The sequence below is a fragment of the Gossypium arboreum genome, chromosome 9 (genome assembly GCF_025698485.1).
Source record: "Gossypium arboreum isolate Shixiya-1 chromosome 9, ASM2569848v2, whole genome shotgun sequence".
Taxonomy (NCBI): domain Eukaryota; kingdom Viridiplantae; phylum Streptophyta; class Magnoliopsida; order Malvales; family Malvaceae; genus Gossypium; species Gossypium arboreum.
Genome location: NC_069078.1, coordinates 46014717 through 46030563, shown reverse-complemented (window position 1 = coordinate 46030563; position 15847 = coordinate 46014717). Strand labels below are relative to the sequence as shown.

The following is a 15847-nucleotide window of genomic DNA, read 5'->3' as shown; positions in this document are numbered from 1 at the left end:
CCACACCTCAAACAAGCCCTAACCTCCTCCAACATTCGTTCGAATGGTGCCTACCATAATCATCGCATGGCTAAATCCTAGTAGGAGCAACAGGAACCCCCACTTTAACCGGCCCATCAGGTCTAGCCTTTTTCTTAGGCCTCTGAACAGAACTAGAGGGCCCCGAATCCCTCTTATTCTTGCCTCTCACATGGTCCCTATTCTACACACTTAACCTATTCGAAGATCTTCGCCTTATCAACTAGAACCGAAAACTCTCGCTCTCTTTGTGGAGCAATCAGAACCTTCAGACTATCTTTTAAATCGTCCTCAAAATGGACACATTTCTCATACTCAGATGCCGCCATGCCTCGAGCGTAGTGGCTTAACCTTAGAAACTCGGCCTCATACTCAGCCACTAATCTATCGTCTTGCATGGGATTCATGAACTCACACCTATGAGCATCCACATAGCTTGCCCTCACGTACTTACCCTAGAAGGTGATCTTAAAGAAATCACAGTTCAGACGATCAGGCTGGGTACCCTTCTCAACCGTTAACCACCACTGATATGCCTCGTCGCGAAGCAAAGACACTGCACCCTTTAGTTTCTGCTCGGGAGTATAGTCTAAAACATTCATGATCCTCTCAGTGGCCTCTAACCAATACTCGGCCATAGTAGGGCAACTTCAGTGACACCCCTAAACAGCTCAGCGACAGTACACCAGAGTTGTTCAATTACCAACCCACGGCCCTAAAATCCAGAATGGGGTCCAGCGACCCTCTCTAGTATCCTCAACAAGGCTTGGGACAATGCATCATCCCTAGCCGAGCAGCTTTGAGACCTAGTCTCAGTAGCAGGTGAAACTAGTGTCTCACTCGTATCTAAATATGACATACTACCCAAAGAGGAAGACATAGCTCGAGCCCCCTACGACCTCTACCACGGCCACGAATACCACGTTCGCAAGTTCTGCAAGTGCTCATTGTAAATTTCGAATCTTTATCTACATTATAAAATTTTATGCATCAGTTCTAGTGTTTATTAGCAGATATATTATGCATAAATTATCAGAAGTTCAGAAATGTTTTCAGAGGCTTCAGTCTCTAACTATTTCAGTACAGTTTCAAAAAGTATTATCTAAAGTGCTTTCAGAATATACTATTTAAGTTTCAGAAATACTTACAGGATCGACGCCAGAGACTCAATGTACCACATACTTTCTCAAATGATCCAAACTATTTGAAAACCAATCCCTTTTTAAACACAATTTTGGAACCCAAAATTCACAGCTCGAGTTTTACAACCTGACTCTGAGACCACTAAATGTAACACCCTAAACCTGGCCTAGACGTTATGGTCGAATCCGAAGGTGTCATAAGGTAGGTTTCTGAATATAGAGTGGTCTCGTCAAATCATTCATGTTTCATAATTCATATTCATTTATGTAAATTTTCGACAGTGTTACTTAATCCATTTATTTGCCAAAAAGTGATTTGCAGCAGAAGTCTTTAAACTGTGATATTTTAAAAACTGCAGTTCATATTTTTAGAAAACCTTTGTTTTAGTAAAAATCATGGTTTTTAGATATTAGTCGCAAATAAAGTACTAAAATGAAAAATCCAAATCCAAAAATCAACCAAAAAAAAGGTTCGGAGAGTCCAATTATTACAAAACTCTAAAATTAATCCTTCAATTAAAATAAAAACCATAAACTTAATCAATTTACGAACTCGTGGTCACCGAGAGGCTTCGTCGCAGTGATTCGCCTAAGTCTTCAGATTACTTGAACAAAATAGACAAAGAGATGTGAGTTTTCATAAACTCAGTGTGTAACCCAACAAAATTAAGCATGCACACATACAGAGATCTCATATACAATCAGATAAAAATTTAGGCTCCTGCCCATTTTAGGTATAGTCAACAGAATCAGATATACAAATCAGATATGTAGAATCTTACCCCCATCCTCTACACACCATCTCCGACCATCCCAACACACTATGTGGGGTCAAAAGCACCCACCCATCCCTACACACCATATGATGCCATTACGACACGTGTTGGATAATATGCAATTAAGCTGCCAGAATATGCAGCCAAGCTACCAAAATATATCCAATCCCACTCCAAAATAGATATAGAAAACAGATACAGAAATAGCAGATTAAACATGCTCAACATGCTTAAATACAGATAATAGATATACGTCTAACAGAATAATCAAACATGCATAACAGTATCATACTCAAAACAGAATATTACACTATCAAATTCCAAAGTTTAAAGGTTTTATTAGCCTTACCGACCCTACAGCAAGCCCACAGTTGATTGGAATGACCCGTGAGACCGTAGGGAGAATTCTAGAAATTTAGGGGCAAGCCCGTGTGGGCCCATACGCCTGGTTTGGTCTTGCCCGTATGGCCCACACGGCCTGACCCAAAATCTACACGCCATTAGGAAATTTTAGCTTTCGTCGAAACCTCATTTTTTGTAATTCAGGAGCACACCTATTTCAGTTTTGATTCTACCACAACCAGGAGCCCTCCAGAACCTAAGAATCGACATACCATTGCTCAAAATTAGTCTTAAAACATGATTAAATCGAAACTCAAAACTAACAATAGTTCAAATCAAGCGTTCATCGCTTACCCCAACACTCCGAATGATTGACTACGATTCTACAAGAGTAGAGTCACGATCTTCTCGATTTGTTGCTGCCAAAACAACAGTATAATCCCAATCAGTGTTTTGGAGAACAAAAATTACATAATAACATAGCCTCACTTACCAGAATAGTGCAAGAACACCGCAATAACAAGAACATAGGTACGACAACAGACAAAAAGGACGGAACCAAATGAGAGAATAGGAAAAAGAAAATGACAAGGAAATAAGGAAATAACGCAGTTGATTTTTAGAAGAAAAGAAACTAATTGGAAATTTGAAAAAAAGAAAAAGAAAAAACAAAGATACGACACATATCCCTTCATTTTCTCCCGCTAACCCACTATCTCAACCTCCTCAAACTTTCAGTTCAACCAAGACTCTCCAATTTAACTGAGCAAAAATTAATACCTACGCTTGCGCAGGGATTCAAACACAAGACCTTCAACATACTAACCCCCTTACCACTCGAACCAACAAGCTTATTATGATATGGATTAACAGACAATTTTAAATAAGCCCACTCAACAAGGGTAAGGCTTGGATAAAAAATAACAAAATTTGCGAACATGGGACTTGAATCCAAGACCTTTCACATGCACCCAAAACACTTTAACCCCTAAAGTAGATACACATTTGTGTTAGATATTTACAGAAACATAAACAAATTTATCAGGGCATTACACATTTTGAAAGTTTAAGTACCCAATTGAGTGCAAAAAAAAAAAAGTAAGAACTTAATTGCTTTTTTTTTTTTGAAAAATTTTAAGGACTTTTTACACCCTTAAGCCAAAATATTTTATTTAAAACAAACTAGTAAAACAATATGTCATTATCTATACTATATATAAAATGTATGATTAAGCTAATGTTACGAGTTAACCAAACATCAATTCAGTTAGAAAATAATTAAAATTTTTCTTGTTTCGCAAACTAATAATGTAACACCCCAAACCCGGCCCAGACGTTATGGCCAAATTTGATGTGCCACATCGGAGTTAAAAATCTGAGTTTCGTTTTAGAGTTTTTAAAAGCCATATGTTTTGCTGAGTTAACAAAGTGTATGGAAGCTAAGCACTAGGTAGGTATCCGAGGCAGAGGAGGTGAGCCATGAAGGTCGCTAAGTACCAAGCTCTTTAATTGGATCCAATCCTAGACATGCCCACAACCATAGCCACACTTTGTCATTTCGAGTTTAAATTCGTTTAAGTGGACGTCTTTGATTAACCGATGAATCGTGGTGTTGAGATAATTTGAAAACAAGTATCATTTTGAAAACACGTCCTAAGTCTAGCCCATTTGAATAATAATTAACCAATTTTAAAGTTATTAAAATTAAAATAATCCCAAACGAAATAAAAGAAAAGTTAAAATTGGCCTTATTACAACCCAAAAATAAATAATAGTTAAAGGAAATTAAATGAAAACCAACACTTATTTAAAAGCCCAAAGATGATCACCGTGGCCACTCAATCCCCTCCGCCCAAGTCCCCACATCAAGGCTCACCGCAAGGTTAAGGAAAGGGGTGAGTTTGGAAACTCGAGTGCAACAAGCCCTTTCGAGCCCAAAACAATAACGGCTGTTGGGTCTAAGCCCAAATCCAATCTCAATCATGCATCTTTGGGTCGTAGCCCTTTTCATTTTCATATTTCATAATCTTGGGCGAAGCCTTTTCATATTTCTTATTATTGGGCGAAGCCTTTTCATATTTCATATTCTTGGGCGAAGCCTTTCTCAGAAAGCAGTATGGCCCTTAGGCCCATTTCAATGTCACATATAATTTCAATGAAAGAATGCAACCCATTTGGGAGACTACCCAACCCACCATCCGCTACTCTCCACCGTACCAACCAACACACCATGTGGGGATTAACTCGACCGACCCCGCCAAACTCTCCAATTGGCAAAGATAGTCGCTTTATCATATAACCGAGGCCTAGCCTCTTTTAATAATCGGGCAAAAGCCCTTTCAATAATCGGGCATAAGCCCTTTTATAAGCGGGGCATAAGCCCTTTTGATAACTGGGGCATAAGCCCTTTTCACTTCCTCCATCCATATAAAACCCAACCCAATGCATTTATGATTACCTCATGTGCATATCATACATATCATGTGCATATCATACATTTCATGTGCATATCATACATACCATATTTATCAAAATCCCATGTATTAAAATCATACATAAACCCTAGGGGTATAATGGTCATTTTACCTAGGGGCAAACGGTCATTTTCATATTATAAGGGTAATCTCGTAATTTTACCAAAAATTAGGGTTTCTATGTTCATTAACGATTACTAACAATCCATGGGTGCAAACCGTGATTCTGGCCCATTTTTAGCGAAATCGAGTTATTGGGCCTAAAACCTCTAATGGGCCCTACTTAGCCAATTCTGTCGTCTAGACCCACTTAGCCTATATTCCATAACAGTTTTAACAGTCTTATCATGCAATTTAACAGATTTCCGTTTTCTACCAATTTTACCCAAATGGCCCGAAAGCCCAATGGGCCCCACTTCGGCCCCTCGAGGCCCAACTTACCAAGAACTCCAAAAATCACATTCTTACCGTTTCCATTGTTCTTGATCATCGTCTCATCGATTCTAACTAACTAGTGAGCGTTCGCTTGCTCACAAGTCCTCGAAATGCCAGAATTTCGGTATTTCGGCTTTTCGGCATTTTATCGCTTTAAGCTATGAAAGGGTTCGTTACACACCTGATTTGCGATATTCCTTGACGAGATCTCCTACACGATTTCTCCTATAATCAATTGTTAAATAGATCAGCTCGCAATAATTGAACCAAATTAAGAACTTTCCAATATTAACACTTACACATTCGGCCACCATCCATAATGGCCTTAGGCACCTTACCTTTGTCGCGATTGATGACTAGGCCTAGCTACTCCGGCGATCCAAGCTACTCCAAATCGACACTACACCTTGCTGCTCCTTCAATAAATAAACCAAAAATATTAAAAGTAGAGTCTATGCCCATATTCGGCCATCTCCCTAAACTTGGAGTTTCGGCTTTTGACCAAAGCTACACTAGGAATTGTTTAGAGTTTGAACACTTACCACAGTCTATCTCCTCTTGAATCCGGATGCCTAAAAGGTAAGGGAATCGAACGCCAACTATTGAGAAGGAAGAAAAGGTTGCTGGTCACAAAGAATCGGCACCCCTATCTTCATCGATTCGGCTTTTTGCGGCACTTGGCAAAAATAGAGATAAGCGAAAACAATGGTGAATGAAAGGAAATAGTGGGCTGATTTGAAAGAAAGAAAAGGAAGAAAATTGAGTAGAAGGGAGGTAGATTCGGCTGGAAAGAAAGAGAAAAAGCTACACACCAAAGAACAAAATCGGCACAACTAAGACCCTAATGCCAAATTACTAACCTAATACCCTCTCAGAAAATCCCTCTCCAAACTCCCTTATTCGGCCAACTCTATCTCCATATCACATCCCTAAAATCTCTCCCCTTATCCCTCCTTAATTTATGCATTTGACTTGATCCAACTCTCTCCTCTTACAGAATCCACTCAGGTTCCAACACTTACCCTTCCTGCACAAAAATAAATACTCCTATTTGCCAACACAGGGAATCGATCCCAGGTCTTCCCCCAACACTTACACGCCACCTCTAAAGCTCCCTAGTGGCGTCACTTAGCCACTTTGCCAGAGGATCTTTTTGTGATACACTTTACCCACAACTTAATATAAGGGCACCTAGCCAGAACCCCTAACTCCTAAGTCCAAAATTTAAAAATTCCACCGGGTTTTGGCCAACTCATGGGCCTTCCATAAGCCCATTTACACACCCAAATTATGAATTCCATCATCACCTCCCAAATTTTAGAAATTTACTTAAAATATCAAGAATCGCGAAAAACCCGAAAATCAGGATGTTACAAATAAATATTAGTTTAAGAGTATTTTTGACCTTTTTAAATTTTATAAAAACAACTTAAATTAATGTATGATCTGAAGACAGTCCATAATTATTTTCAAAACATTAACTTTTTTCAATTTAATTAAACTCTCATTTGTTTTAATATAAAACTTTATAAATTTAGTTGTATAAAATTTTCACCCATATTTTAATATCTCATAATTTAGTATATTTTAATGGCTAAGCTACACCAATTGTCACTTAACTTCAAAAAGTTACAAAATAGTCGTCAAATTATTCAAAAGTTCTCATTTAAGTCACTAGGTTGTTAAAATCATTGTTATATGGCCTACTTTGTTTTTAAAAGTGTTCATTCCCCTTCTCTTCCACAATTCAATGTTTTTTCACGAAATAGTTTTGAACATCATGAATCTATGGACTAAAATCCAAACAACTTTTTTTTCAATCTTTGACACTGACCGTTAGACCAACTTGGATCTAAAGTATGTTGTTATACTAATAGTTTAATGATATTAAATATAATTTACCCTATTTTAATTAGATAAGTTTGTTCAAACTACATAAAGAAAAATATATGCAAGTAACATGCCAAAGACAATAACATCTATAACACATAAAAATAACATACACTAAAGGCATTGTAGATGTTTAGCCCTCAATGTTTGATAGTCAATTTGTTTTAATGATTTGGTACATTAGTGATTGGGGAGGAAGAAACCAAATCTTGAAAAGAAAAATAATACTTCTATAATGGTTCCTATATTTTATAATATTAAAATACATCTATTTTGAAAATATCTATTTCAATATTTCAATATTTAATTTATTTATCAATGTGGTATATTATCAGAGCATATGGTCCAATTGTAAAAAGTTATATATCGCTTTTTGTTAAAAAAATATTTCAAATAATGTAAGGGACCTTAAACCAAATAACCCAAAGTTTCAAATAAAACAAATAAAGAATAAGAACACAAATAGATTCCAAGCTTGAAAGGATCAATAAAAAATCGTACGAAATGGTGTCTGTGTTGACAATATGCACACCACGTTAAGTGTTTTGTTTGGTCTATTATTGTTGGTTCTTGCTTTTAGGAAGTCAGACAATTTAAAATAGGTTGTTTAGTCTTTCGTGGGATTATTCTGTTTCTCATTGGTCAGTTAGTGGGTCTTATGTCCACGTTTTCCCTTCTATGTAAGACTGTATAAAGGCTTAGCTACTGAAGTTATTTTTTGAATGAATTTATCAAGTTTATCTTCATCTTCTCTATGTTAAGTATTCTCTTCTAGCTTGTATAAGTGGTACCAGAGCTAGATTGATAAAGCATTTTGTACAATCTATTCCAGATACAATGTTGCATGATTATTGGAGCATGCTGATGGAAAATTTCTTGAGGTTAAAAGAATATTGGTCAATATTTGAAGGTGGGATTCAGGAGCCAGAAGCTAGAACCTATTTTTCAGAAGCACAAAAGGCAGAGATGGAAGCACAGAAGCTAAAAAACTTGAAGGGCAAGAACTATTTATTCCAAGCAATTGACCGTTCAATCCTTGAGACGATTCTTTGCAAGGATACGACAAAACATATTCAGGATTCCATGAAGAAGAAGTATCAAGGTAATGTAAGGAAAAGTGTACACTGCTTCAGACTCTATGAGGTGATTTTGAGGCGTTGCGTATGAAGCCAAGAGAGACTATGTAATGCCCCAAACCCGATCCTTAAGGAGGACCCAGGATTGGTGCATCATTGACTTAATGTTTTTTTCCTTTAAACTTATACATGACTGGTCCCCATAAAAACACAATTCAAACAAATGTGATTTGTTAATTTCTTACGAAATCAAAGATAAATAAGGATATAAATTTCCAAGGAAAAATGAATAACAATGAGGCTCCATTAGAAGCTATTAAAACCATGTTTAGCATAACCCATATTTGACTACGGTGTCATAAACATACACATATAATTAGATTGACAATAATCATTCAACATAAATAATTCGTTACTTCACAAGAAAATGTGATCCCTTCGTTGAGGTTTCATTAAGCTAACAATTTCTAAAGAGTAGCTTTAAAATACAAAAAATTAGTCTTTCACTGACACCATCTTGGCACCACTCCCTATGTCATGCATAATACAAAATACTTAGAAGTCTCACAGAATAGATGTCCTCTAGTGTATTCTTTGAGAAGGTCTTTACGTCGTCAGCGATAACTACATAAGTTCAGAGAACTTAGTGAGTCCCATAGCAAATATATCAATAGCTATATATACAATATCAATAAACCTTTCCAACTCAACAAATCATATAATTCACTCGTTGGCGAATACCATTCACAAGTAGACTTTACTACATACACTCTTACTTTGGTGCATACACTGCGTCCATGCAACCATGTAAACATCGTCCTTCATGCTAGCCACACCCAAATCTGTGATCAAGCCTTTGTATTCATTTCATTCTTTTCATCATGATTTTCCAATCTCGTTTGCATTCACACGTGCCCTACCGGAGGCTACATGATCCTTTTTTATGCATTGCGATCTACCAATTCAATGTTTATTTCATTGAAGGCATCAAAATGATTTCATTTTCATAGTTCAGTTCACATTGTTTATTCCAGAAACAATGGACGATGGCTTAAGCACGAAGAAAGGCCCTTACTCCATTTACACCGGCAGCTAACTTAGACTTGTAACCACGTATTTTTTATTACTCACGCACAAACACATCATCTCAAGGATAAGAGTTCCTACCTCAATCGACAAAAATGAAAACATAATATACACACATGTAAACAAGAAGGAACTCATTAGAAATTGTAGTAAAATAGACAACAAGACTCTTGCTCTTATCATGAGGGTTTTCAAAAGTTTCTCAAGTGGGTACCAAATGACGATGGAGTTGGTTGAGTACGACAACCCTAAGTCTTCAAGAAAATCCTAAGTCTAGAGTTTTTTGAGAGAAAACATTACAGAAAAAGCTTGAAAAGAAAATGTGATTGCCAAAGAAAGCAAAAACCTTGCTTGAGAAGTCAAAGTTTACTTTATACAGATATATACAGAAGTAAAAATTTAGTGGATAAGTTTGATTTTCCTTCAAACCCCTCATTCCTTCTGATTAAGCACTCCTCTCTCTTCATAATTGCAGGTCTAACAGGTTACGGAAACTTAGTCCTATACTAACCAAATTCTCTTTTGTCTAACCAGATTCAACCAGGATATTAAAATAATAATAAAGCATAAAATTCTTTCAAAATAAGGTCTTAACGCTAATGGCTTAATGTTTCATCTAACAGTTGGGGTAGTGTATACTCTTTAAAATAGTTCAAAATACCACCAGGCTCTCCCTTTGTAGACTTCGCTCGAAGGCGTACTCAAAGAATTCTTATACTTAGTCAAATTTAATACCTACCTACTCTGAACTTACTCTATATACCTTACTTCTATAAACAATGTTCGAACATTAAGGCTTCGTTAGGCGGGATGTTACAACTCTCCCCCTCTTAGGGAATTTTGTCTTCAAAATACATACCTAAAAATAACTGAGGGTATTGATCTTTCATTAATCTCTCTCTTTCCCAAGTAGCTTTTTTAGTGCCATGATTCTTCTATAACACCTTAACTAAGGGAATTTTTTTCTTTCTCAACTCCTTAATTTCTCTAGCTAGAATCCAAATAGGTTCTTCCTCGTAAGACATGTTCAACTCAACTTCAAGTTCTTCAACATGTATCACATGATCAAGCTTGGATCTTTATCTTCTTGACATTGATACAAGGAATACATTGTGGATCTTTATAACTCAAGAGGTAAACCCAACCTATACACCATTGGTCCAACCCATTTCCAAAAGCTCATACGACGCTATAAACCTCAGACTCAATTTTTCTTTTTTATCCAAAATGGATTATTTGTTTCCATGCAGAGACCTTCAAAACTACTTTATCTTATACTTCAAAAGAGATTTCTTTCCTTTTTAAATCTGCATACAATTTCTATCAGTCTTGTGTTGCTTTTAAGTGACTACGAATGATGACAATCTTCTCTTTTATTTCACATACCAAGTCTAGACCCACGATCTTTCTCTTGTTAAATTCCATCCAACAAGTAGGTGTCCTACACATTCTAACATACAAGGGCTCGAATGGAGACATCATCAAGTTGGCGTTGTAGCTGTTATTATAGGCAAATTTGACCAGAGAGACATATTTCTCCCAGTTTATTCCAAAATCAATCACACAAAAACGCATCTTATCCTCTAATATCTAAATAACTCTCTCAAATTGGCTATTAGTTTAAGGGTGAAACACAATGCTAAATTTCAGCTTAGTTCCTAACGATTGCTGTAACTGATGCAAGAACCTTGATGTAAACCTTAGATCTCTGTTAGAAACTATGAAAGAAGATACCCCATGCAGGTATACTATCTCAGCAATATACAGTTCAACTAATTTCCCCAATGAATAGGTGGTATTTACTGGAAGAAAATGAGCTGACTTGGCAAGCCTATAAATTACTACCCAGGCAACATTCTTCTTTGAAAAACTGAGAGGTAGCCCTGAAACAAAACGCATGGTGACCCTATCCCACTTCAATTCAAGAACTTCCAAAGGGTAAAGCTTTCTAGAAGGAATTTGATGTTCCACCTTAATCTTCTAACAAGTTAGACAAGTTGAGACATACTCCAAAATTTCCTTCTTTATACCCGGCCACCAAAAGGAGTCCCTCAGATCTCTGTACATCTTAATGCTACTAGTGTGGAGTGAAAAAGGTCCCTTAACAACTCTTTTCTTAGCCCATATCCTACTAGAACAAGTAACCTGCTCCTAAACCTAAGCTAGCCATCATTGCCTACACTGAAGTTTAATGCTTTATTGGACAACATCATTTGTTTAAACCTATCACACTGGGCATCTTTCATTTGTTCTTCCATTATTAAGGGGAGATAAGATGGTTTCAAATTAAGCTCCACCACCAAGGCTCTATCACCAGGCATGGTCACCTTAGCTTGAAAGGACAACAAGGTCACAATAGTCTTTTTGCTTAAAGCGTCTACTACAACATTTGCTTTCCCAGGGTGATACTTAATGATTAGATCGTAGTCCTTCAAAAATTCCAGACATCTTCTTTGACATAGATTCAAATCATTCTGTGTCATCAAGTATTTTAGAATTTTATGATCAGAAAATATGTGGCATCTTTCCCCATACAAAAAATGCCTCTAGAGTTTGAGTGCCAAGATTATTGCTATTAATTCCAGATCATGCGTAGGGTAATTTTTCTCATGAGGTTTCAGTTGGCGTGATGCATAAGCTATGGCCCTTCCTTTCTGCATAAGGACACATCCTAACCCATTCAAATAGGCATCCATCACTACATACAAATTTTCTTTCTTTCTTAACAACTTGGTCAGAAGCGATGCTATTATCGAGAAACCTTTTACAAACCTCCTTTTGTGTCCAACCAACCCCAGGAAGTTGTGAACTTCAGATACATTCTTGGGCTAGTTCCATTCCAAAACTGCCTTTACCTTAACAGGGTCTACCATAATACCATTCGCAAATATAACATGTCTCAAGAAGTGCACCTCTTTCATCTAGAACTCACATTTATTGAACTTTGCATATAACTTATGTTCATGTAAGATCCTCAACACAATTCCTAAATGCTTCTCATGATCCCTTTCATTCCTAGAATAAACAAGTATATCATCAATGAAGACTTCAACAATTTGGTCCAAGCAAGGCTGGAATACCCTGCTCATTAGGTCTATGAACATTGTTGAGGCATTCGTCAACCCAAATGGCATCACCAAAAGCTCATAGTGACCATATCTATACCGGAAGTTTGTTTTTGGCACATCATCACCCTTGATTTTTATCTAATAATACCGTAACCTTAAATCAATCTTGGAGAAAACTAAAACCCCACTTAACTAATCAAACAAGTTTTCAATCTTGGGCAACAGGTACTTGTTCTTTATTATGACCTTGTTCAACAGTTGTTAATCTATACATGGAACGACAGAAATGTGCAAGTGTACACAATAGCAACAAGTAATAAAGTGACAAGTAAATGTCGAGTTATAGTACCCACAGGGACTGTGAAAAGGATTATTTATGAATGCAATTAAAAACACTTTGGTTAAGAAAATTATTTTGATTTGAGGAGTTGATTAAAAAACTAAGATTTTAACTAAGTAAAATAAATAAAAATAAAATAAAAGTTCCAATGCATGATTTCAAAAGATGATTTTAATCAATATGACATAATTATGTTTTTCTTAACTTAGAATTATTAAACTCATGTTTATGTTGTTACGAATAAATTCACGGCGACTCGATAATTTTTTAACTTATGAACATACTTACCTACCAAAATCCATTTATCTCTTGACTATATCTATATGTTAATTCAACCGATTAAACAAATTTTAGTAAGTAAATGTGTCAATGCACATACATACTTATGAAATTAAAAGAATCTCTTGTACATATCTTTATGCCAATTCAAACAATTAATTCAATCTCATAAGCATATAAAAGATTACGTGAAGTAACAATGTATTTCTACCTTGAAATAATTTAATCACAATAATCTTGCAAGTTATGCAAGGCTAATGTATCGCTAGATACCGTTGCTAATTTAACCCTCAGCTATCTTAGATGATTAAACATGCACTGATTAAGTATTGTGTCAATTAATTACAATTTCAATCCGTTTAAATAATTAATTCATTAGTTACCTTACAATTGTAATGTAAGAATAACTTAGTCATGGTTTTACTTAATCAAACATCTTGTTGAGACCTATAACAACACAAATACAATTTTAATAACTCAAGTAGACGAAATGCAATCAACCTAACACGAATTAAATTTAAGCCATATTAATTAAATTAAACATATCAACATCGCAAATACTCATAAACTTGTTCATAACAACAATAATAAAATTAAAAGGATAAGGAACAAGAATCAAATCCAGTGTTTCTCTGAGGCTTGCCTAGTTTGCTCCATTCCTCCTTCTCCGCTTGTTCTTGATAAACTGAGGCTTGCACGAACACTTGAATGCTGTCCAAATGGTGGTTGAATGACTCTTTTTCAAGAGGTGAAATCGGCAAGGGAAACGGGAAGAAAATGAAGAACAATGGAAGGGAATGAAGAGAAAAAAGTAAGAGAGAAGTGAAGAAATGAATGGGTTTGAGATTTGTTTGAAGTGAGCAGCCATACTTAACTGGAAGCCTCCAAGAAATATTACTCAGGTTCAGAGCTTTTTGGGACTCGCCGGTTACTACCGACGGTTTGTGAAAGGTTTCTCGATGATAGCCACACCCATGAAGAAGCTACTTCAAAAAGATGTTAAATTCGAATGGACGGAAAAATGTCAGAAAAGTTTTGATCAACTGAAAACTTATTTGATTGAAGCTCAATTTTAGTGCAAACGAATCGTGCAAAGAGTTTGTCATCTATAGTGACGACTCCTACTTGGGTTAGGTTGCATATTGATGCAAGAAGGTCGAGTTGTGGCCTATGCGTCGAGACAATTAAAGCCACATGAGGAAAATTATCCGACCCATGATCTCGAATTAGCTGCCATCGTATTCGCCTTGAAAATATGGCGACATTACTTATTTGGTGAGAAGTGCCATGTATTTTCGGATCACAAAAGTCTCAAATATTTGATGACTCAAAGAGACTTGAATCTGCGACAAAGGCATTGGCTTGAGTTGTTGAAAGATTATGAGCTGGTCATTGATTATCACCCGGGAAAGGCTAATGTGGTTGCGGACGCCTTAAGCCGGAAATCACTGTTTGCTTTACGAGCAATGAATGTACACTTGTCTGTTCTACCCGACAATGTGTTAGTAGCTGAATTAAAGGCCAAACCATTATTGATTCATCAAATTCGTGAAGCTCAGAAAGTCGACGATGAATTGGTTGCAAAACGGGCTGAATGTGTTCCGAATATGGAATCCAAATTTCAAATTGATGATGACGATTGTTTGAGGTTCAGAAGTCGGTTGTGTGTTCCAAGAAATTCAGAACTCATTTCGACGATTCTGAACGAAGCTCATTGTAGCCGAATGTCAATTCACCCGGGGAGTACGAAAATGTACAATGATCTGAGACGCCAGTTTTGGTGGCATGGTATGAAACGAGACATTTCCGATTTTGTTTCGAAGTGTTTAATATGTCAGCAAGTAAAGGCGGAACATCAAGTGCCTACGGGATTACTTCAGCCGATCATGATACCTGAATGGAAATGGGATCGAGTCACGATGGATTTTGTATCTGGGTTGCCAGTGTCGGCAAGTAAGAAGGATACGATTTGGGTTGTTGTCGATAGACTGACTAAGTCGACTCATTTTATCCCCATGCGTACGGATTTTTCATTGGATAAACTAGCTGAATTGTATATTTCTCAGATTGTGAGATTACACGGGGTACCTATTTCTATCGTGTCGGATAGAGATCCGAGATTCACCTCGCGATTTTGGAAGAAATTGCAAGAAGCTTTGGGTACCAAGCTGCATTTTAGCACCGCTTTTCATCCACAAACCGATGGTCAATCCGAGCGGATAATTCAGATACTTGAGGACATGTTGAGATGTTGCATCCTCGAGTTTAGTGGTTCGTGGGAGCGGTATTTACCTTTGATTGAATTCGCTTACAACAATAGTTTTCAATCAAGTATTAAGATGGCACCTTACGAGGCTTTGTATGGGCGTAAATGCCGTACGCCATTGTTTTGGACCGAGCTCGGTGAGAGTAAAATTTTCGGAGTGGATTTGATTAAAGATGCTGAACAGAAAGTAAGAATAATTCGTGAAAGTTTGAAGGCAGCATCAGATCGTCAGAAGTCGTATGCGGATTTAAAACGAAGAGATATTGCGTATCAGGTGGGAGACAAAGTGTTTCTTAAGGTCTCACCTTGGAAAAAGATACTCAGATTTGGCCGTAAGGGCAAACTGAGTCCAAGGTTCATCGGGCCCTATGAGATATCCGAACGAGTCGGTCCAGTTGCGTATAGATTGATTTTGCCCCCTGAACTTGAAAAGATTCACGACGTCTTTCATGTTTCGATGCTTCGACATTATAGATCTGATCCATCACACGTAATTAATCCATCAGAGGTTGAAATTCAACCCGATATGAGTTATGAAGAAGAACCGATTCGCATTCTAGCTCGTAAAGTGAAAGAGTTGCGAAACAAAAGGGTTCCGTTAGTAAAAGTGTTATGGCTCAAACATGGAATCGAAGAAGCTACTTGGGAACCCGAG

General features: G+C 36.9%; 1 protein-coding gene across 1 annotated transcript; it reads right to left on the bottom strand.

Annotated features, from left to right (window-relative positions):
• Positions 1-215: 215 nt before the first annotated feature.
• LOC108455213 (uncharacterized) lies at positions 216-656 on the bottom strand. Its single transcript, XM_017753801.1, has 2 exons — positions 534-656; positions 216-473 (listed from the first exon to the last, which is right to left on the bottom strand). Exons 1-2 carry the CDS (start codon positions 654-656, stop codon positions 216-218), a joined length of 381 nt encoding a protein of 126 aa, XP_017609290.1.
• Between the last annotated feature and the right edge of the window lie 15191 nt (positions 657-15847).

Excerpts from the sequence above, each read along its gene's own strand:
- LOC108455213 (XM_017753801.1), bottom strand. The coding sequence starts at position 656 with ATGGCCGAGTATTGGTTAGAGGCCACTGAGAGGATCATGAATGTTTTA. Across the intron at positions 474-533 it reads CATATCAGTGGTGGTTAACG|GGTAAGTACGTGAGGGCAAG; the intron begins GTTGAGAAGGGT and ends ATCACCTTCTAG.